This window comes from Typopeltis vanoorti, chromosome 1, assembly GCF_054136105.1.
Source record: "Typopeltis vanoorti isolate ZY-2024b chromosome 1, IOZ_Tvanoo_1.0, whole genome shotgun sequence".
NCBI lineage: Eukaryota > Metazoa > Arthropoda > Arachnida > Uropygi > Thelyphonidae > Typopeltis > Typopeltis vanoorti.
In genome coordinates, this window is record NC_143549.1 from 127,912,557 (window position 1) to 127,938,247 (window position 25,691).

Sequence of the window (25,691 nt, forward strand, 5' to 3'; positions counted from 1 at the left end):
CTGTATATATTTTATCAGATTTGATATAGAGATACTGTTCCTCCACCGCCCAATCCGGACAAACATTTCATTGCCTGTCTGATTGAACGGTAGAGGTTAGGGATGCAGACTATAATCAACAGTCTCTAGGCCGGGTTCGAAGTTTACCGTGGACAGCAAGTTTTTCTGAACGTTTTTGGTGGGAGCTGAATTTTCTTCAGATATGAAACACAGCTCATACTGATTGAGGCTTCCAATGGCTTCAAAAATCCATCTTTGGTCCCTAGAGAAAGATTTATAAATTACAAATAATATAAGAAGGAACTTGCAAAGCTAACCGAAGAACTCGAGATTGATTACGGAGGATGGTAGTGCTAGATAATTATGGTGATGGCAATGAAATTATTGAATAAATATTTATTCAGTTGTATGTGGCTGCAAAGTTGTGGAGGGTAAAAGAGTAAGAATGATTTAGTCGATACAAGAGGGTCTGAATGCGTGTATCGAAACCAATGGTCTTTTCATTATGACGATTGGTTTCACTACACATCATTGGACTCACTTGCACAATTCTGTGATGGGAGGAGCACATGAAGCTTTTTTTTTCATTCATGGTCTTTGAAAACAGCTGAGTTACTTCTACTAGTAACTTAATTTTTTCTCCCTCAACAATACAAACAACTTTATCTATTCGTTAATACAACATAATATACAGAATCTGCAAATGTCATTTCAGCTAATGGCTAGCGTTAACGTAAGTCAATTAGACATTAACTTGCCTGTCCCAAAACAAATAAAAAGAGTTAAGAGTGACTAGATGATGGCAACTGTCTATTGCATTCTTTTCCTCGATGCATTCAAAAATATCGGTGACGGCTGTGATTATATGGATAAAGACCTGCTACCCACCTATTACGAACAATCAGTTAAGGGTAAAGGAGTTCAGCCTACTCTCTTTGGGGAGCATTGAAGAGAAAGACATAGGTAAGGTGTCTTTCTCTTGTGTTAATGATTTTGCAAGCGTACTAAATTATCAATCTTAATAATAATAATAATAATTTTAGGAACATTGAAATTGAATACAGATTGCTATTATATAATAAAGTATTAACTGAAGATAATTAAAATCGTAGATAAGATTTCGGCCTTTTTATAAGTTTTATGTTGAAATTGTAAAAGTTCGAACAAAGCGACGAAACTGAAACAGTTTTCAAGGTTAAAAACGTTCAAGGTAATTTTGAAAAATGTTGTATAATGCATTAAAAAAAGAAATGCAATCCACCGAAGAACTGATGTTATGATCTGTAGTTCACATAACATCATCTTTGTTTTGCTCTGCTTTCTGCTTTACTCGTAATGGATTGTATGAGTTTTAAAATGATTTTAAAGAGAAACGCAAACCTCTAAGGTTCATTTCTGTTTCTTTCCACGAGGAACAAAAATTGTAAGTGCATTCAGCGAAGAATATTCATTTAAGAAAGTCACATGAGGAAAGAAAACGTCAGAACTAGCTTTGCTTTCTTCCAACAATATGATTTTCCAAAGGAAGTTGTTCACTTCTCTGCGTAATCTTTTCAGTTCTATTACATAGATTCCGAATAAGTCCATCAAACACATATGAAACAAATTAAGTAAAGGAGAAGCGTAAAGGAGCATGTTAAATTGAAGAAGGAAAGTATATTCTAAAGGAAAACCTGAAGGACATTCAAAATGTAATTCTAAATTAAAAACCCAAACAGATTTGTAAAGAAGTCTTATTTATTAGTGTAAGGTTAAGGGAATATATAAGTTTCCCAGATGACAACATCAGTGACTTCCAGTGATGCTTGTAGGTTCATGAAACAGTTGATTCCTAATGGAAAGAAACTGAATTACTGGTTACGGACCTACGAACAACAGATCTTGGATACTGATTATCAGAATATGATTGCACCCTGCATATTCGAAAATCCTCCCAAAATATATGAGACCCTTTACATCTCAAAATATTTTGACTTGTAAATGATCTTTCTTTTATGAGATGCTAACTGAGAATATGATACTGCCATTGGATAATCTTTATGAATTGTTTACCAGAGAAGCCACTAAAATGTTTTAAGAAGGTAATTCGACTGCTTATATGTTAAACAATGTGAAGTCTGTGTTTAATGGATTTCAAAAAGAGTATGGTCACCAAGAAAACCAGATCTTAATCTAGAGTTGACGATGAACATTTTACAGAATACTGTTCGAATCAAATCATGAGAGAGTACACTGGAATAGCTACAAATTCAAATTCAATATGCAGAATAACCTTAATGTTAAACTGGTTGGTGTAAGTAAAAACCCATATCGACCAACATTACATTAGGTGTTGATTTCTTAAGATGTTCCTATAGGAGAAAAGAATTTAACACTAATTTCAATGGCTGACTTGATTGCTTTTTAGGTGGAAGATGACTTTTATCACGTGGTGTGAGATTACTGCCCTGTTGGAAGCCTGAGGTTACAATAAAAAAAATACCTATTGTATAATAAGATGTTATCCCCCACCAGTTCTTCTAAGTTTTTGCTTTACTTTTTCTTTCTTTCTAAACACACTTTTGCTTCAAGGAAAAAGCACCTTCTACAAAGTATACATAATTATGGGCAAGTGTTTACGTTTCTTTCTGAATACGTTGTTGCCTCTTGGAAAACGCACTTTCTATAAAATTACAGACATGCATCCAGTAAAATCTAAATCAAACTTTTAAAGCCTTTGGGATCTAAACTTTTACAGAGAAAACATAACGAATAAGAGTTCATGTATTAGCATAACTTAAATTTGTCTTAAGTAATACAGAAAAGTGTACATCTTATAATGCAAGAAAGAAACTAAATGTAAATAAGATGCAAACAGCTAATCATTTACAACCATGTAATAAATTACATTTCACTACCCATCATAACTTCTTGGAATTTTTCTTACCGATTGATCGTTATAAAACTTTGTTGGTTGTTTAAGTCCTCCTCTCCAATCAGTATAATCTAGCGGAGAATTATCTACCCAGAAGTACTCATTGCTGAAAATACCCTCACGAAGACCTATCCAACTGGTAGTTTGATATGTCATCATCAGATTTGCCAGGTAAGCTAGTTAAATAGAAATGTAAAGGAAAAATAACTGTTAGTAAATAAGATGTTAAAATATGAGATTTTTAATGTCTTTTATTTTTGGAATGGTCTTCTTAGCACTTCTTCGTTTTACTGGATCTCGCACACAAACAATACCATCTTTATAATTTAAGTTTTCCTTTTTAAAAACAGTTGTTTCAAATAATTTCCTCCCTCAGTAAATTAAGCAAATGCAATTTGATATGCACCTGTCAAACATAAGCTAAGAGAGAAAGAATGGACGGTGACTGGTTAATTGCTTAGTTGAACAAGAACAATGTTCCTCTCTGAATGCATATGATTCTATCTGGCAGTAAAAACATTAAAGTGATCAAACATAGATATCTTATAAAATTAATAAAATCATAACTGATGTTTAAAAATTATTACATGATGTTAATGTGTTGTTTGTAATTTAAACAATAAACGAAGATAATTTTATGCCGATTGATTTTCTTACTAATATGTGCGATTTCAGCATTACCATTCAATGGGAAGATTAAAACATCTTTTTTGAACGTTAGTAAAATATGTTAGAGAATGCAACTGTAATGATATTTCTTTAAACACGTGACAGTGATATACTTACTTTGCTCTCTCTGGTTACGAATAGATGCTAGAGTACCACCTAAACTTACACACTTCTTCAAGGCATTTTCCCAAGTTTTTTTTTCATTGTAACCAGTTTTACCAATAACCATAAAGCACTTATTTCCTAGAAAAGGTAAATGCAAAACGTGAGCTACATTAACGTGAGCACAAAGTATATTAAGTAAAAATTTTAAACTAATAAAACAGGGTAAGAGAATTATTCCAAGCACACTTAATACAACGCCTTACACTAAAAGAGCAATAAAAGAGAACAGAGTAAAAAAAGTAGAAGAAAATGTACTACATTCAAGCAGGATCCTTGTTGTTTGGGGAATACAGTTGAATCAACCAAGGCTTATGAGGACGGTGGACTATGTCTGTTAACTGTTTGTGTCCTTCTGGCAGGTTTGCCAGTTTACTAACTGAAAAGGTTTTCTGCATGATTAGAAACCTCTGCCTCTGTATGAGATCGAATCTCTGACATTCAGTTGAAAGGTCTTTATAACTGTTCACCTCCAGAATGAATTCTAGTCGAGGTCTCCAACTGAAGGGCATCGTCGATACTGACTGACTGGTCTACGGAGTCTCGATCAAGTTAGGGAGGGACTAACATATATATTGCTAATCACGCCATACATGCAAATTATTAGCAGCATGCTAGTACCTTGACGGGAGAAGTAATTACGGATAAAGAAGGGATCTATTCACAAGATTCTTGACAAGCTTGGGTTGTACTCATTGGGAAAATAGAAAAGGCTATTCCAAGACTAGATGTAGAAGGAATAAAGGAATATGTGAGACGTTGGTATGAAATGTTTGAAGTTGGGAGATGTGCGAATGTTGACTAGTGGCTGCTCTAGTTCTTATGTAACTAGAAGAAAGTGAAACAATGGCAGTGGTCAGTTCAGAAGAGCAACGCCCATGAAAGTACCGATTAAAAAAAAGGCATAATGCAGAAATGGAGCATCTATGATCAAGGAATGAGATTAATGTCTATGAGAGAAGGATCATTTATTAGGTGGATTTTTTGTTTTGTTGAAAAGGTCTCATAAAGAATCTCCGAGTCTTTAAACAGGATTTGAACCCATGAATTTTCAATCAGAAAGCATTTTCGTTAATGACTATACTTCGGCCTCTCGGTGAAAAAGAGAGAAAGGGTGATATTAAATTGGAAACACAATATACTATATCGTATATTGTGTTTCCAATATACAATGTAGATTTGCTATAATAACGATAGTTTCCAAGTTATCTATTGCATTTTTGGGGAGTGCAGTAATAAATAGGAATAGTCAATTTCTAATATCAGCAAAACTATAAACTATTAGAATACACCTACCAAACGAAAGCCAAGGAGATGGACAATGTTTGGGCAACGCAGCATCTTCTGAAAGTATGTCGAACACCTCGTCATTATTTTTGCACGCGATTGCGGTCTTCAAACTACAGTTTTTCTCTGCACCTATAAGTAAAAAAATTAAAATGAAACTATATGAAAATGGAATTATATATATATATATATATACATATAACGGCGAATTCAAATTACATTCTATTTACAGAGAGAGAGAGAGAGAGAGAGAGAGCATGGGTAAATGATATCACAATTTTATGAAAAGTTGGGAACATCTAACGTTCTTTGACCGACGAGGAAGAACTGATTGTAACATTACTTTCTAAAACGTCTCTGTGTCCAAAATATTGGCTAAAGCCTTATCAAAATCAATGACTATAGAGCAATGGTCAAATTAATTGATCTTATTTCTCATCAATATAATGATCTGGTATAATTATGCAAATTATAAATTTATCTAAATATTAGATAAATTTGCAATTCGAAAATGACACCTTGAATATATATATATATATATATATATATATATATATATATATATATATATATATATATATATATATATATATATTAAGGTTAAAAAACTATGAACAACATAGAGAGTCTCTATACATAATTAGTATGAAAACGTAGTAGGTTGTATTTAAACTGTTCTTTCGTTTGTTGCACTGCTAATTAGGAGAGTACGTGCTTGCAGCATCACACGAACTCCAGTACATGATTACAGCTGAATGACTATCTGGGAGGTTGTAGCTCAAGTTATTATTTAGATGTTCATGGTTGAGGATGATTTCCCTAGATTCTACCATTTTTCTCTCAAACTCATCATGGCAATGAAAGATGTTAGTAGATCTGTCCCAGCGGACTGTATGACTTTGGGTATCATCATTAGGATTAGCCGAGAAGAGGATATGGCTTGATAAGGCACTGGCTCGCTGTCTCTTGCAAGCAATGTCCCTCATGTGTTCCTCCATGCATAATTCAATAGATTTGTCTGTCTGGCCAAAATAAGGAATATCACAATCACACCAAATTTTGTACACACCAGGAAATTTAAGATGATGATGACATTGTTGGATTCTAAATGAAGAGAAATGAAAATTGTTAATACTTCTTTCAGGATCCAACATAATCCTCCATATCAAAGGCAAGACTTGTAAATATCGTTCTTGTTTATAGTGTGTTATTCATATAATTGCCTTGAATTTTGTTTATTAATATTTAATAATATAATCTTAAGTAATGTAATAGTGATAAAAAGGCTCTGTATAAAAATATTCTTTTAATTTACTTTATTATGTAATAATATTATAAGAAGCTGTGCATATATGTTATAGAATTTGTGTTTATTATAAGTTTTAAAAGAGGTATGCCGTGAGTAAACATATCGATAATAACGGAAAAACTCACGTACGAAGATTATTTAATAGTATAATTTTCATCTGTGTGTCACAGGCATCTTTAGTACATTAAGCTCAAATTAAACAATAACTGACAATTCGAAAAAGCGCCACCTAAGTAGCTGGTGTAAGATAACTAAAAGGGTCAATAATTTTCCTAAAAAAATAAAATAAATAAAATAAAATAATATAAAATAAAATAAATAAATTATAATAAATCAATACAATAAAAAGTTAGGAAAGATTAGCTTATTTGTAAAGTACTATCTCCCATAAAGCGGATAGACGTAAGCCGTCGGATCTGTTTAAGTTAGGAGAATGAAATAGAGTTTCACATGTTTCTTTATAAAGGCGTTCCATGAGAAACTGACTTTTGTGAAGAACTTTTGTCTTTCTCCAATGAACTCTGTGTCTAGTGAAGATGGCATGTTCTGCAAGGCCAGACTTTTCAGGTTTAAAGTATTCAATATAAGATTGATGTTCTTCTAGCCAAATAGAGGCAGATCTTCTCGTTTGTCCGAAATAAGATAATCCACAAGAGCACAGAATCTTGTAGACACCTGGATGATTAAGATGTGGAAGCTTGTCCTTAGGAGAAGTGAGAAAGGTGGAGATTTTTCTAACCGGTCGAAAGGCAACAAAAATATTCAGTGGTTTTAAAACTTTTGCTATACGTTCACTTATGCCTTGTACATAAGGGATAGTAATGCGGGTTCTTTCTTCTGTGTTTGACGAGGAAGATATATTAAAACTACTCAAAGTTCTTTTAATGAAGCAATTCTTATAACCGTTAGACAGAAAGGAAGAAGTTATATATAGTAGTTCTTTCTGTAAAAGATCGTCTGAAGAACAAAAGGAGTGGGCCCGATGAACCAGTGTTTTAATAGTTCCTGCCTTTTGACTGGGATGGTGATGAGTTCCGCATGGATATAATGGCCTATATGAGTCTCCTTTCTATAAACTGAGAAATGTAGGTTACTATCTGGCTGGCGAAGAATAAGATCTAAAAAGGCTAACTGCTTATTTGATTCTACTTCTTAAGTAAACTTGATCCTAGAATGAAATGCGTTTAACTTAGTGAGAAATTGTTGAAGCTCATCAAAGAGCCATTCCATACAGAAAAAATGTCATCGACATATCTGAACCAATGAGTAGGTCTGGGAGAAATGTTGTCAAAGATACGTTGCTCAAAATATTCCATAAAGAAATTGGAGATAGCAGGAGAAAGAGGATTACCCATTGCTGTTCCTTCAATTTGTTGATACAACTTATTTTTAAAGGAAAAATAACCAGAATTTATTACAAAATCAAATACGTTTACAATGTCTGGAGGAAATTCCTGTTGTAGTAATTCAATACTTTCCGAAAGAGGCACGTTTGTAAATAAAGAAACAACATCTAAACTGATCATGATATTAGAAACGTCCAAATGAAGATCTGAAATTTTATTTTTGAAATCCAAAGTATTTTTTATATAAGTATCAGTTCTTCTAGTTGAAGAGGAGAGTAAATTTGATAAAAATTTTGAGTACCACACTTTTTCACTGGGATCAGAAAAAAACCTCAAGGTAGTGATTAGAGGTGTATGATGTTTCCACAGAAGATATCACTGCAGATCTACACCAGAAAGATTTACCACCCGTAAAGGTCAGCAGAATGACGAGGAGAGACAGGACTCCAATGCCAGTGGTGTTAGTAGAGATCAGTAAAACTTACAATCACATATATGATCTGACGTCCATCTGTGGACCGAAAATCACTATAGAACCATTAAGAAAAAGGGGCTTCAAGAGGGCAATTCCATAGATGTCAAAAGTTTGGTCACACCGAGAAAATGTGTAAGGCTGAATTTAAATGCTTAAAATGTGGAATCAGCCACCCAACAAACACATGCTCTGAGCCAAAATCCACCTGGCTAAATGTGCCAACTGTGGCGGTCCTCACACTGCCAACTACAGAGGATGCACGCACAATCCTAGAAATTGAAAATAAGAAGAAGGAACATGCTCTTCCTCTCTTAGCACACCTATATCAGAGACTACTTCACAGCCTCCTATAGTTCAACATAAAGGATCAGAAGCCCATCTGGCGAAATCTCAGGCCTCTAAAAGAACAACTCAGAAACAACAGTCTAGAACGTATGCGGATGTATTCGCCCTAAACAGACATCGCTGGAACAGCCAACGTTACATCCAAATCTGACAGCTATCATTACCTCTTCTTTGGCAAATATGCTGTTGGATTTCATCAGATTCAACCCTTCACGAAGTTCTACTAACAGATTTCTAAAGGATACACACACGCTATTATTTCAGCGCTTACTAATGAACAGTAACAAAGTAAAACCAGAATCTCTAGAGATCATTACGTGGATCGCGAACGGCCTGAGAAGTAAGATTTTAGAACTTCAAAATTTCGTCCAAAGGTATCAGCCAGATGTCCTTTTACTAAATGAGATGCACTTAAGACCTTCAGACAACCCCAACATTTGTGGATACCAACTGTACAGAGCTGATAGACTTTCCCACAGAGGAGGATGCACGGCAATCTTCATTAAAAATTTCATCTCTCATCACTCCATAAACATCCCTCTTACCACCAACCTCGAGATCACCGGCATTGAGATTCTCACGAGTTCTGTCGGCAAACTAAAATTCTTCGCAGTATATCATCCTCCACATAAATCACTCCTGTTCTCGGATTTGAACGCCTTATTCTATTCCGGAGAGCCTATCATTGTGGCAGGTGATTTAAATGCCAAGCATTCAACCTGGAATAGCCATTCCACCAGCAAAAATGGACAGATACTACATTACTATGCTGGTTTCAACAACTTTCTTGTAATAGGTCCTGCTGATCTCACCAATCACAACACTTATGGTCGGGCTGATGTGTTAGACATAGCCATATTGAAGCACATTAGACTCCATTACAATTTAATGACGACTAACGATCTGTCATCAGACCATAACTCAATACGATTAAAATTGGGAAACTTTGAAAAATTATCTCCCCCTTCACTCATTTTTTCCTTGGGAAAGGCTCTCCAAGGTACTTCCAAAATATATTGGTCCTGTTCCCATCATTAAATCAAAAGAGGAAATTGAAATAGCTGTTAAAAATTTAACAGAACAGATTAAAGCAGCCTATGCAGCAGTTTCTACCCCTGCAACTACCCGCAAGTCCAACCACTTGCCAGAAGATATTATGAAACTGATTAGAGAAAAAATTAAGGGAGGAAGAAGATATTACAACACCAGGGCGCCGCAAGACAAACAGATCTTAAACAGGTTCAAATCTGCAGTGAGAGATGCCCTTGCAGCCCATAGAACTCAACTCTGGGAAGAAAAACTAACCTCCATATCTACTGATAACCACTCCATATGGAATCTCATCCGAAAGATTGAAAACAGAAATAAACCTCTTCCCCCCCCCCTCCAAACAGATTCAGGTCTCATCCGCATGGATGCTGATAAAGCTGAAACAATAGCAAATCATCTTGAAAAACAATGTAAACCTGCATACGATCACTTCGATTTTAACCATATATGCAAGATAGATCCACCCTAATGTCAAATAATCACTCAATTCTGCTCTTATATATTCCACTCCAATTGCACCCACCTCACCTGCTGAAATATATGCTATTATTAAGAAGTTCAAGAACAAAAAGGCTCCTGTACCCGATGGTATCTCTAACAAAATAATAAAGCTTCTACCACGTAGAGCTATTGTCCATCTTACAAATATAATTAACTCCATTCTTCACTACAAACATTTCCCTTCCTACTAGAAGCTGACGGACATAATACCGTTACTACTAGAAACTTCCTACTAGAAACTGGCGGACATAAATAATTTACCGATCCATAAACCTGGAAAAGATCCCAGATTGCCTCTAAATTACTGACCAATCAGCCTCATCTCTAATCTCGGGAAAATTGCTGAGAAGGTAATTCTCACCAGACTTCAAGATTCAGTACTCCATTTAAATATCCTGCCTGAGGAGCAGTTTGGCTTCCGACAGTCGCTAGCACCACGCAGCAAATACACAGATTGGTGGAACACTTCATCACGGGTTTTAACTGGCGTTAATGCACTGGGCTGTTTTCCTTGACATAGCCAGTGCATTTGACAAGGTTTGGCATTATGGTTTGTTATACAAACTGATATCATCTGGTATACCAATCGGAATCATTCATCTTATAAAGGCATACCTCTACGATAGGTGCATGCAAGTCAGGATGTGTGGGGTAGTCTCGACGCAAAAACGCATCTTGGCTGGAGTTCCACAAGGATCCTTACTAGCACCAATGCTATTCTCTTTATACTTGTATAATATACCACGCAACCCATTATCTTCAATTAAAGCCCTATACGCTGACGATACAGCGATATTAGCCAGATATTTAAAGCCACCTAGCAATCAAGAAACTGCAAGAAAACCTACTGCTAATCGAACAATATTTTTCCAAATGGCGACTCCAAGTCAATCCCCTGAAGAGCGTAGCCATCCTATTCTCCAGAAGATCACTGCTTCCTAAAGAAGATATTCTCCTTTTCAGCACTAAAATTCCGTGGAAAAATGAGATCAAATATCTTGGTGTAATACTGGACAGAAAACTGACTTTCAGCTCCTATATCAAGACTCTCTGTGCAAACACATGAAAATCCATAGCCCAGCTCTATCCGCTAATTAACAGAAACAGTAAGCTGGGCACCAGAATCAAACATCTCATATACAAACTGATGGTTCGTCCAATACTCACCTATGCTTCACCCGCCTGGAGTCATACCTCAAATTCTAATATTCTCAAATTACAACGTATCCAGAATAAATGTCTCAGAATGATCCTGGGCGCTCCATGGTTCATCCGAACCTGTCCAGCTGCATCGGGACATAGATATCCCCTATATTTACTCTTTCATGTAGACTATAGCAATCAACTTCTTCTCAAAAGCATCTGTGCACCCTAATAAACTGATCCAACTGGCTGCAGATTATGACGCAATGGATTATTTCAGACATAAAAGACCTAAATCCATCCTAAACTTCAACACTGAGGACTAATCTCCTAGCCGACTCAGGGTGAGCAATTGGCTCATAAACTTTCTTCACTCACAATTTCTCTCAAGATAACAAGATATCTTCGGCCCTTATGTCAGTAAAGTTGATAGTTGATAAACAGGGGAGAAGCATTCAGGACAGCAAGGAGTAAAGTAACGGGTGGCAGCAAAGGGATTTGGATATGCTGTAAATAGATTAGGAAGGCACAGGGAAATTAATAGGAAATTAGGAATATTTATACGGAATTCTAAAATTACGACGGATTCCAATTGTTTTGAGTAAGAATAGTGCAAAGCTGAATTTAATGCATAGAAGAAAATAAGGAATAAGAATAAAATGAGTGCGTCAAGACTTGTGAAACTATGTTTAATAATTCAGTTTATTATAGTGAAGATTTCTTTTGAATAGTGTTACTTCAAAGTAATAGTTAACTACAGTTTTAAGTATGCCTATAGTATATCCGGTGTGTAAAAGCTGTAACCCGGTAAGAGCAGTCCTTTTTTTATATTTCAATGTGAAGAAATAAGAGTAAGCTCTGTCTGGTATATCTTAACATTAACTGTGGCGTTCTACTAAAAATAGCCGAAGTATGGAGCTTTAAAGTATTTCTCCCTTGAAGTGATAACTGCCTCATAATTGAATTAAGTGTTTGTTGACTAAGAGAGAATTAAAGAGTTCTACTATAAGAGTATTTACTGTAATATTCTGTAACATTGAACTGTGTGAACCATTTTAATTATTCAGAAGAATGTAGAATTGAGAGCTGATACCTAATGTTTCATGTTTGTTATGAATACCTGAACTAAGCTGAGTTGCATTATCTTGTTTTTAAAGTTATACTTAATGTACATGTTATATAACCTGCATTAAATATTTAGTTTTATTGATTTCAATTTGATGTTTGCCTGATTCTCTTCATTGCACCGTTCATAAAAAAATATCGGACCTCGCGGAAGCCTTAAATGATAATATTAAACTCGGCCTGCATAAAGTGAGATTGCAAAAGTTAGTTGATGATTGATTCCACTATATTATATAGACTAGTCTGAATATAGGGTGACGCAGGATAATATAAATTTCTCTATATTCAGATCAGTATCATTCAGCATCTAACAAATAAAAACGGATAATTTACATAAGAATAACGTTCCAACAAGCATCCGTACATCCTGGCGGATTCAAAGCCATAATTTTTGGAAGTGGAGTGAATAAAGTTCTGATATTGTATTTTTTAGAACCTTCACTAATTTTTGTGAAACTGAACTTATGTCAGGAATAGATATATTGCCTTTAAATGTATTTATTTCTTCTGTGCGATGTCCCATCACCTCCCTCCCCAAAAACGTGGAATAATTTCTACCTTGGGATATAGAGCTCGCTCTCGTCTTGATGATCCAAATGAACTTCAAAAAAAAATCAACTATCTCAAAACTACTTTCGTATTTAATGCATATTCTAAACGAATTATTGAAAAATTCCTAATTAATCCTCGTAGTCATCACACAGGAGAAATAAATAAATTAAAAGCAATATATCTATTCCTTACATAAGTTCAGTTTCACAAAAATTAGCCAAGGTTCTAAAAAATACAACACCAGAACTTTGTTTACTCCACTTACAAAAATCAGCTTCTTAATAAGCCACCTAAAACCATGTCATCATCATATTAAATTTCCTGGTGTGTACAAAATTTGGTGTGATTATGATATTCCTTATTTTGGCCAGACAGGCAAATCCATTGAATTACGCATGGAGGAACACATAAGGGACATTTCTTACAAGAGACAGCGAGCCAGTGCCTTATCAAGCCATATCCTCTTCTTGGCTAATCCTAATGATGAAACCCCAAGTCATACAGTCCGCTGGGACAGATCTACTAACATCTTTCATTCCCATTATGATTTGTAGAGAAAAATCGTAGAATCTAGGGAAATCATCCTTAACCCTGAACATCTATATAACAACTTGAGCTACAACCTCCCAGATAGTCATTCAGCTGTAATCACGTACTTGCGTTCACGTGACACTGCAAGCACGCAATCTCCTAACAATGCAACAAACGGAAGAACAGCTTTAAATACAACTACAAAAAGTTTTCATACTAATTATGTATAGAGACTCCCTATGTTGTTCATAGTTTTTTAACCTTCAGTGTTTAGTGTTTTTACTTTTATAATGTCACCTGATGAAGGTTGTTATAAGACGAAACTAGTCGTGTTTTACTATTGAACCCCCTTTTACCTAACTCTCGGTTTAAGTCATTCAACTCTTTTCACAATATATATATATATATATATATATATATATATATTCAAGGCGTTATTTTCGAATTTCGTAGGCGCCAGGGGCATAGCCCCTAGTATATATATATATATATATATATATATATATATATATATATATATATATATACAGGGTGTTCGGGATAAATTTGACAGTTTCGTAAGGAAAAAGAAAATCTTCTTTGTATCTATTAAATTTAATGAATTGACAAAAAAACATTACAGGCAGAGTTAATTACAATACTATCAACACGATTTACTCAAAATAACCACCATTAGCATCGATCACAGCTTCAATTCTGCTTCGGAACCTCGAACAAGCTGATGCTACAGTCTCCCTGGGAAGGGCCGCAAAAACTGTTTTAATTTTATCCATTAACTGGGCTTTTGTATTACTGGAAGTGCGATTGGTGTCTTTTTCAACTGCGCCCCATACAAAATAATCCATGGGGTTAAGGTCTGGGGAGTTTGGAGGCCAAACATTTGGACTGGTGAAGTCGTAGAAATTTTCAGACAACCATTTTTGACTTTTCCCAGAGGTGTGGCAAGGGGCCGAATCCTGCTGCCATACATACGGCCTACCATTGGCTACCCTTGTTATCCAGGGCTTGACTACAGTTAGCAACTCCACGAACAAAGCCCGAATTCCAATGTCAGGGTTCTTCAACACCTGTTCCTGCAGATTTGCGAGGAATTCTGCTGTACGAACGCAATCAGATCGTCTGCTAGGGATCTTTCTTCTTGCTACATCCTCGTAGTCACCATTGCAAGTCTCTAGTTCATGCCTGATTGTTTTTACTGTATTCAGGGAGCATTGGGCAGCAGTCGTAATATCCTTATTTTGATGGCGGGCACGAATCATCATGATACAAGTTATTCTCTTCCATGATTCAGGTGGGTTCCAGCTATCCATCCTTTCTGACATCTTGTATATGAATGAAGAAGGGTCCAAACTTTTAAATGAAGAGAAGTGTGTGTTAATACATGTAACTTACGGAAAAATATAATTAATTATAAATATGTCAAATTTATCCCGAACACCCTGTATATACTACGGGGACTACGTCCCCACCCCGGCGTCTACGCTACCCAACCCCCGAGTTCCAGATTGGTAGGCCAGTTCTCCATGTATTCTGATGACTCGAATTTTGAAGACTCAACACTCAGGGTAGGTCTTGAGTTTCAAAATGATTCAAATAAAGTGACAAAAAAGTGACATAAAAACGTGACACAAAAACGTCACATTTTAGCTTATCTTTGTATATATATATATATATATATATATATATATATATATATATATATACTAGGGGGGGCTACCCCCACTGACGCCTACGGCGCTCAATCCCCCTAGTTCCGGACTGGTAGGCTGGCTCTCCTTGAATTCTGATGACTCGAATTTTGAAAACTCGAAAGGGGGTTCCCCCCCGCCCGCCGCCAAACATCCCGAGTTCCGGACTGGTAGACCGATTCTCCTTGAATTATGATGATTCGAATTTTGAAGACTCGACACTCAGGGTAGCCCCTGAGTTTCAAAACGTTTTAAATAACGTGACAAAAAAACGTGACACAAAAACGTTACACAAAAAAGCTTATCATTTGATATTATAGAGTAGATATATATATATTAAACAAAATAATTTGTAAATATATATATTCATCAATATGAAGAACCATTCAAAGAGTTCTTGGAATGGTTCTTAAGTTTTTTGCTGAAAAGCGAAATCGTCTTCCATATATAGTTTTTTTTTCATACGAATTCCAGTCAAACAAGGTTATCAAACAGATCGTACATTTCAATAGTATGCGGTAAACTTAGGGTTAGATAATCGGTCCCGAATTGTTGTACTGACTAAGCGCATCGTGTTTCAAGCCAGTTCACTCATCCAGTTAACATGGTGATAGAAACACAGAGCAATGAAAATAATCTACCATCTAAAGATTTCTACAAACATTCATGCCACTAACTTACTTTTCTGCTTGTTCGTCATGAATAATACATTATTGTTGATTTTACGTTTCTCTCTATTTTCGTGCCCCTGCTGTAGACACCTTTTATGACTGGAATTCATATGAAAAAAACTATATATGGAAGACGATTTCGCTTTTCAGCAAAAAACTCTGGAACCATTCAAAGAACTCTTTGAATAATAGAATTTTGTACACAAAAACAGTTAGTTATAGAAAATACACTATTTCAAGCTCCAAAAAGAAGAAGATACATCTGGAAAGCACCTGGAGATTCAAATAGATATCAAATAGATAATATATTGGTCAAGAAAAGATACAGAAACCAAATACAAAATTGCAAAAGCTATCCAGGTGCCGACATTAGTAGTGACCATAACCTTGTCTTAATGAAAACAGAACTGAAACATAGGAAACAAATCCAAAGATACAAACCAATAAGATGGAACCTTGAAAAATTAAAGAGTAAAGAAGTAAAGAGAGGATAAGAGGCAACTGATCATAACATTCCAGAAAACATAAATAGTCAGAATAATATTGAAAACCAGTAGAATATGATTATTGAAAAATGCAGAAAAAGAAAAAAGAAAACATTGGATAACAGATGAAATACTTGGCCTTATGGATGAAAGAAGAAAATATAAAAATGCTGTTAAAGAAGAAGATGTGGCCAAATACAAATAACTTAAAAATCAACTTACAAGAAAATGTAGACAAGCTAAAAAAGAATACCTGGAAGAACAGTGTAATAACATGGATGAATTATTTAAAAAAGAAAACATAGAGAAAGTCTATACAGAAATTAACAAAGTGACTTTCAAATTTAATAAGAATAGTAAAAACAATGCCATCAAAGATGAAAATGGAAAATTACTAATAGAATCTGAGGATATATTAATGGAATGGAAGAATTATCTTGAAAATCTCTATAATGGCGACGAACTTGATGTTGATATCAGCATTCAAAATGGACGGATTAAAATCAATCTAGGACCCCCAATAATGCGAGAAGAATTTGATAAACACTGTCCGAAATGAATAATGGAAAAAGTCCAGGTGTAGACAATATTCCTATAGAACTGCTACAAAATCTAGGTGATGAGACAAAAACCTTACTCTATCAATTAATAGCCCAAATCTATGATAGAGGAGAAATACCAAAGGAGTTTGTGAAATCAACCATAATACCAATACCAAAAATGAATAATGCAAACAAATGCAGCCAATTTAGAACAATAGCTTTAATCCCACATGTTAGCAAAATTCTGCTAAAAATTATTCAAAATAGAATTTATTCAAAAATAGATTGTCTTTTGGATGAAGACCAATTTGGATTCAGAAAGAATAAAGGAACAAGCTCTGTTTAAGGACAATAATAGAGAGAAGATTAGACCTTAGTCAAAATACTTACATTTGCTTCCTTGATTTAGAGAAAGCATTTGATAAAGTAAACCAGCAAATACTCCTAAATTGTTTAACTAATATCGGCATAGATTTGAGGGATAAGAAAATAATTTATCAAGTTTACAAAAATCAAAATGGACGAATTAAAATCAATGATTAGGAGAAAATAATAAATATCAGGAGTGGAGTAAGACAAGGATGTATACTTTCACCATTTTTATTTAATTTATATATTGAAAAGGCCATTCAGGAAACTAAAGATAAAATAAATAGTGGCATAAAGATAAATGGTGAGCAAGTCATGTGTATAAGATTTGCTGATGACATAGCCCTTGTAGCAGAAAACAGAAGAACGTTAAAAACAATGCTAGAATTACTAAATAATAACCTTGAAAAATATAAAATGAAAATCACACAGATAAGACTAAAATCATTGTTACAGGCAAAATCCCTATCAATACACAGCACATAGACATCAGTGGGTAACAAATAAAACAAGTGAAAAGCTTTGAATATTTAGGAAGCCTAATAACAGAAGATGGAAGAACAAGAGAAGACATAAGATCAAGAATAAACAATGCAAAAGCCCAATTCTCTAAGATGAAAAGCATTTTAATAGGAAACCTAAACCTACAGTTGAAAAAAAAATTAGTAAAGACATTGATATGGAGCATTGCACTGTATGGATGTGAAACCTGGATTCTAGGCAGAGAAGATATAAGAAGATCGGAGGCTTTTGAAATGTGGTGCTGGCGTCGCATGAACAAAATAAAATGGACAGAAAAAAAATCAAACCAACAAGTCCTGAGAGAGATAAACGAAACAAGAACTCTAATAAAATCGATCAAAATTAGAAGGGATAGGTGGTTTGGACATATACTTCGACATGATGGACTTGTGAAAAGAATAACTGAAGGCAAAATAGAGGGGAAAAGAAGAAGAGGCAGACCAAGGAAAAGCTTTCTTGACCAAGTCAAAGACAGCACGGGTTTGAGGAGTTACCAGGAGGTTAATAAGAAAGCTAATGACAGAGCGGAATGGAGGAAATTGCTGCTGAGCTACCAGTCCCAAGACTGATGCAACTGATGATGATGATGCTGCAGAGACCATACCCGGTACTTGTTAAAGTTACTTCAGGCCTCCAGTAAGCGATCGGTGTTCTCACACTTGAAGAAGAAAACGGTCTCTTACTTAATCACTTTTAAAAACATCTCTGACACAGCTGTATAGTTGGAAAGCGACACATTATTCACTCGACTGACAAGGACGAGATGCTAATGGCAGGAGGGATGAAGCTCCAGTGTTCCAGGCTTCTTAAGGGGATATGAATAACACCAAGCGCTCTAGTAAGTGTCACTTCATGATGTTACACTTTCTCAGTTGCAGTACTCATATACGAATAATATAAGCAAGAAAGAGCAGAACATACAAGATAGGAATAAGAACCAAAATAGTTTACCTTTAATAATCTGGCAAGCAAAATTCTTTTGGATTATACATGTAGCATCGTTCCAGGTCCATTTTCCGCGACGAAACCTCAACTCAACACATTCCTCCTAATGGACAAAACGACATACTAAGGTGTTTTATATGTCTAAGTAATAATCTACATTCATATGAAAACAGTATCGCTAACATATCGCCATTAATAAAAAATAAAATAAAATAAGTTAAATTCTATTCAAATTTAGTAAAAATTAACTAATTCATTTATTTATATACTAATTAAAATATATTCAATATTAATTAGTTAAGTAATTAATTAAATTTAACCTTTTATTTAAAAGTACTTCAATTTTAAAATTTTAACCTTTTAAAATGTATTAAATATTCCTTAAATTTAGAGCGTACTTTAATAGACATTTGATCAAATAAATATTTGTGGTGTAACCTCCCCTTCCTTCATTATTTTAACCAAAGAATGTAGCTATGTTATAATCTGTAATGTAGCAACACATCCAAAAACAGCCTTTAGCTGATCACTCTTGTCATTATTGTTAGGTCCTGAGAATAGTTATCATCACCAACCATTCACTGACCACTGCTGGTTCATTGTGATAATCTATCTTAAATGTTCATATTGCTTCATTTTTGAGCTAAATTATCCAATCGAATAATTTTAACCAATCTCATTTTATTGATTTTCTTGGACCATAATTTCTTTAATATTCTCTTATAGTCTATTGATATGTACACCATATATAAATTTCTGTTGAAGTTGCATTTATTCCACTCGAAATTTTCGGAATAATAACAACAAAAAAAACTCCTTGGAACTTGAAATTAATGAAACGTGGAACTGGAATGAAAATAAGTGATTTGCAAACTAAATGAAACATTTACCTGATAAGTTTCGCCAGCTCAAACTACCGTTCTCACAGACACTTTTGAAACACTCATCAAAGAATGAGATATCAATGAAATGCAATTAAAAATACATGAAGGAGACACTAGTTGGATGTTCGTGGTGATCTAAAAAAAATTAGAGCACTGCAGCAATCACAGATGAACACTACAAAGAGAGATATTTTCTGTTCTATATCCTAATTCTTGCCATCATGTGTGCACTGTTACTAGGTTGTATCCAGGCTCTGAGAGCAGCGGGTTTCAAACCAAGGGAATGTGTTCCACACGTTTGCTAAGAGGTGGACCTCAGTCTACCACGAATAATGAAGACAGGATTTTGATTATCACAGCAAAACCTTATGGACGCACCACGGCAAGTCGGCTCCATTCAAGGACAGTATTCGAGGATATCTCTATAAACCATGACAAGACGTCTGCGATAAACAAGCCTATACATCTGAAGGCTTGTAGTATGCATACCTTTATCCAGAGTTAATTGTAGAGGATGTTCACAGTGGTGTTGTAACCATGGAAATTGCACAAATCACCAATGGGCTAATGTACTCTTTACAAATGAGTCATTTTAGTCTTTCCTCCGATTCTAGACTACATTTAATCTGGCATGAAAGTGGTATTGCTTATCATTGCGAGAATGTTCTTGAAAGGGATAGAAACGGTGGTGGTTGGGGTCATGTGTGGGGAGACATTATGCTTAATAGACGCACCGAGTGCTGGAAAATGGGACTAGGACTGGTGAACAAGATTGCAACGAAGTTCATCAACATCATGTTCGATTGTTCTGTGGTGCTGTAGGCGAAGAATTCATTTTTATGTAGGACAGTGCCACATCATATTGTACATGAGCAGTGAAGGTACTTCTGGAAACCGAGGATATTATTCGAATCTAGTGGCAAACATGCTCCCCAGATCTCAACCCATAGGACGACTTTAAGAAGAAATAGAGAAATTTCCCTCCAGAAAACAAACAAAGCCCTTATTCTTCCTCTGAAGGAGAAGTGAGTCAGATTGTCTTAAGAAATTCTGAATCACTTGATGCTAAGCATGGTACGACGTTGTGAGAGCTGCATCACAGTTCAATTAGGAGTGGATGTATTCTATACTGAAATGTCTCTGCACATAGTTTTCTGTAAGCACTGTACATTAATTCCTTAAATACGTTCTTAGGAAATTTGTAGCTTTTGCCAAAAACGTATTGCAATTTAATTTCCACGAAAATTATAACACATTTTGGTGTAATATAATTTATTAATATACTATAAATGAATTTATGTGCAAGTCATGAAAAATCTTTCATATACAGGTAAAAATGTAATTCATCCTTAGTTTTTGAACACCACTGTAAATTAATCTCGTCTCTCTATTAGAAGAATTTTCTCCTTATGTGATCTGTATATTCGTGCACAGTGATATAGAATATTATACTTGACAAGAAATCGCTTTCTTCAGATTCTTCTTTTCATCCATATTTGTGCTAGCATTAGTATACAGAAGTATGCATGTAAAATATCTTCGAGGAATAAGCGTTTGTGCAATGATATATTAAGAAGCATCAAGTTCCTTGTCATCTTCCATAATGCACAACACGTCCAAAAAGAAATATAGAACGTCATACATCATGATGAGAGTCACTACTCACAGCGGTTTTAACTTTTATTGAGATCTGACATTCTATCTAGACTCATGGAAATACTGAAAATTAACGCGATTGGCTGAAATCTCAATTAACAATCACCATAACTTTTACTAAACTCTGGATTTAAGACAGTTGTATAAATTAAAACTATAATAGTTCAAGACATATTAATACATCAACATTTTATTACCACTATATTACGAATTTGCATAATACTATAATAGTCTACAATGGTAATCAAGGATGTTGTTTGTTTTTGTTGTAGCTCTGAATTACCACCAAAACAAGTAAACTATAAGAACAGTCATTTTGTCTATTGATTGGTTGGTTGTTAATCTGACCAATTCTCCTCTCTTTTGGTATTAAAAATTGCAGTGTTCATTAGGTAAAATCTTGTCACCGAACATGAGACCGATTAATTCACCTTCAGTCGAATAGATCTTGCACATTTTTTCCCATCCTAGTATGATTCCAATCCAGATTTTTCCAGTCAAAAAGCCATAACCGACGATAGTACGTCCTTCCATGTGCAATTAGGAAAATCTACCTTGTTACATAAATTTATCAAATACCTTCGGGACTACCTAAAAAAAACTGAATAAGTATGTGAAAAATTTGAAATGAAAATGAAAAAAAAGAAAAAAAAAGACGGAAACCTGAGAAAGGCAAGTGGAAAACATTAACTGCATTCTCAATGCCGACTATATAAAATAAGCAAATCATGTTAGTAGTCAAGCAAAGTGAGGAACCAGCTGAATAAAGTTTAAGAAATATATATGGGAAGAGAGAAATTTTTTCAGATCGCTTAGCCAAAAATATACAAGATAATAGTTAAAAACAAGTTTTATTTTTTGGAGTGTAGAGATGAGTTAAAAATAAAAAAGTTAGTTAGAGACTAGAGCCTTGATCACTCTCATCAGCATTCGGTGACAGGATGAGGCACTCACTATATATATATAATTTAATTTGAAATATTTTGTTATAAAACACTATATATATATATAATATAATTTGAAATATTTTATTATAAAACATTACAACTAATATCTTCATTATTTCTAAAGAATATGGTTTTAAATTCATTTATTTATTGACTTCCCAGCTCCTGCAAATATGAGAGGTCTGCAACATTTGAGCACGGAATGAAACGTATAAGCAAAATATAAATCTGCCCGTCAATTAAAAAATTAAATTAAATGTTTACCCATCCCGTATAATTAAAAAATCTGACATTCTAAAGTTCCTCTTATATTGAGTTAAATTGTTTCTTACCGGTACGTCTCCATTGAAACCCGTTGGCTGACCAGGACTCCAATTGAAGAAATCCAAGGGAGAATTATCTACCCAGATGTGCTCATTTTCAAAAACTCCCTGATGCATACCAATCCACGTGCTTGGATGGCCCTCAGGAAGTATACTATTCAGAAAATCTAATTAAATAGAAATTTAAAAGTTACAATTATTTCAAGACAAAATTGCATCCAAAATCGATTTCTGATTTAGTAACAATAACATTGATGTCCTCATTCGGTGTCTTAATTCAAATGATTAATGACTATATGAGGACAAACATTTATTATTAAATAACCAGGTAAAAAATAATTTTCATGTCTGGATATTGTCATGCGTATGATGAATCTACATCCCTTTCTTCTTATTTACTTTATATACTCCTTCTATATACAGCAGGAGTATCCAACCCACGGGCCGCGTGCGGCCTCAAAAAATCTTAAACGTTTAACATTATTATGTGATGGGAAAAATTTGTTGTCTTTCTTTACGTTTTGATACAGGAATTTGAGAATAGTTTTCAAGATTTCAGAAAAAATTATCAATTTTTTTTGCATATTTGCGACTCCATTTTCAGTCGACATAAATACATTACCTTCGAATTTTCGAATGGAATGTATAGAGTTGCAATCAGATATTCAACTCAAAGAAAAATTTTATCATGTCTCTTTACAAGATTTTTATATAATAAGACCTATCTTCGCAAAGAAAAATATCCTCCGCTTCACAATCAAGCTTTATTCGTGTTATCTCTTTTTGGTAGTACGTACGTGCATTTGTAAACAACTATTTTCAATAATGAACCATACGAAGAGTAAAATTAGATCAAACATTTCTGACGAGGACCTTAAGAGCTCACTACGAATTGCAATCACATCCATTGATCCAGATAATGTTGCATTGATTTCACCTAAACAAGGCCAAATATCTCACTGGTTTTGTGTTTATGCTGCTCTCTTTTTTAATGTTATAATTAAAATTTTTAAACATAAAGGAAGTTTTGTTACTTATATACATTAACTTTATTATACATTTTATATGCGGCCCAAGACAATTCCACTTCCCTCAATGTGGCGCAGGGAAGCCAAAAGGTTAGATAACTCTAATGTGGCATGTCACGTTTTCGTAAATTTCCATTTACCACTATATAAAATTTGTTTTAGGTCATACAGTAGATAACAAAACTTATGTGATTTCCTTGAATCCTTAAAATAAAAAATAATAAAAAAAAACCTAGTGTTTGTAACGATATCCTTACCCTTTGTGAAAAGAAGCAACTGTATATTTAGTCATAACGGTATATTTCTCCTTATCGGAATATTGTACCCGAATCCACAATGCTTCTCTTTTCATGTCTAAACATGTTCTCAAAAAGGAAAATCTACAAAATGGTTCAATCAGAAAGAAAAGAAAGAAGAAATTATACGTTATTTGTCTTTTTTTCTCCCTTTCTGAAACTAGTATTTAAATTCATTCTTAAATTTAAATCCAAAGGTAAAGCATGCAATCATCTGAGACGAACTAACTCAGAATGGATCGAGCATTTCAAGAAATTTATCTCTTCGAATCAGTAGGCCTGTTTAAGTTTCGAAACTTTTCTCTTTCATATGCACCATAAGATAGTTTCCGCAGTTCGCCATTCGAAAACTATCGTATAGCGAATATATGAGGTCATTTTCTTTAGTGCCCAAAAAATCTTATTTAAGAGAAGCAAAATGCATATATTCTGCTTTCCTTTAATTCCCTATGTCTTTAATTTCAATCATAATTCTCACATTTGTCGATTAATACTGATATAAACATGAATGACATCAACGCAACAATGATCACGAGACGAGTGTAATATGGGCGTTAATTTCATTCAGTATATCGAATTGAAGAGCAGACAAAATAATAACCAGCTAACGTCTGCTTATTCAAAACAAATACAAAAGTCTATCTATTATTACATATAATGATGCCACCATAAGCGCAGTCCCGAGGAGATTACAACATTTGCTCTTTTTGCAATAAATCTTACTTCAAATTTCGGTGTAGAAATAGGGAAGCTTCGTAAGGGCATTTCCATCTGGAAGTGGGTTATATAGTCTAATAAGGAAGTGACGAGGTTTTTCACTTCTCGGACAAAAGCGGACAAAAGCAGACAAATTCGCCAGAAAAACACACGCAAATAGTAAATAACAGATGCAATGCACTGGAGTCATAGTCTCAGTTGCTTCGGACGTTGATTGCAACCAAACCAAGCAAATTAATTAATCTCTAGGAGGTAATAATTGCTAAATCGCAATTGCAGCAATACGAATTCATCAAAAGTACTTTTAATTCTGAGAAAGTATGTTCATCATTTTATGATCCTTTCAATTTTAAAGTTTATATGCACCAACTGTGTAACTAGCATACAAGCCTAAAGTCATATATTTTAAGAATTTCCACAAAATCTTCTCCAAGAACTCCTTGAATCACTGTTTCCCCTTCTGTTCTGTTACATCCTGTTGCATTCATCCTTATCGTTCAAAATTATGCCTGATTTCAGCTTTTCCATAACAAGTAATATAAATATAGTCTTGAATATTGAGGAATCATCCTACAAGATACAACAAGAGCACTGTATCTTATACATAAATGAATTAGAAACTTTTATTTGATACCGTTTTAAACTTTCTTTAGCCCGAATTACAGCACATATGCGGTTTGGCAAAGAATCCAATAAGGTGTTGGATTGCATCTACGTCTACAACATACTAGGCACTCTCCTAGACAGTCCTTTAACTGGCTCAGATTTGACAGAAGAGGACTTTGCTCCCGGATCTGATTTTCTAACATGTACCATTCATTTTCAGTAGGGTTCAGATGAACCGTCATCTGCTGGAAAAAAATCCACATCAAGACACCACCTCCAAACCTTGAGTTGTGTTTACAAGGCAAGCTAGGTTCATTGCTTCCTGGAGTAGGTGCCAAACTCTCTGTCTACTGTCGGCAGAGAACAAGCTGTAACGTGACTGGTTGGACTCTATGACTTATTTCCAGTCTTCTAGTGTCCAGTCACTGTATTCCTGACACCACTGTATTCGACTTTTTCAGTTCTTCGCAGAAATCACTGCCTTCCGTATAAGCATGCGACTGCCAGTGCCGATCCTTTTCAATTCCCTGCGCATAGTTCGGAGAGATGTGAGGGGAGAATAGTCCTCATTAAATGCTTCAGTCAAATGCCGTACACAGAAAG

At 34.6% G+C, this 25,691-nt stretch overlaps 1 protein-coding gene across 1 annotated transcript in view; it reads right to left on the reverse strand.

Moving 5' to 3' along the window:
* The window catches only part of LOC150110413 (macrophage mannose receptor 1-like), a 74,154-nt gene that overhangs the window by 33,432 nt on the left and 15,031 nt on the right, over positions 1–25,691 (reverse strand). The window contains exons 4-8 of the mRNA XM_090397830.1: positions 22,451–22,608; positions 18,638–18,734; positions 5,042–5,164; positions 3,701–3,826; positions 2,927–3,090 (exon numbers count right to left, since the gene is read on the reverse strand). Of these exons, the coding sequence (XP_090253956.1) occupies positions 2,927–3,090; positions 3,701–3,826; positions 5,042–5,164; positions 18,638–18,734; positions 22,451–22,608 (668 nt within the window). The remainder of the gene's footprint in view (positions 1–2,926; positions 3,091–3,700; positions 3,827–5,041; positions 5,165–18,637; positions 18,735–22,450; positions 22,609–25,691) is intronic.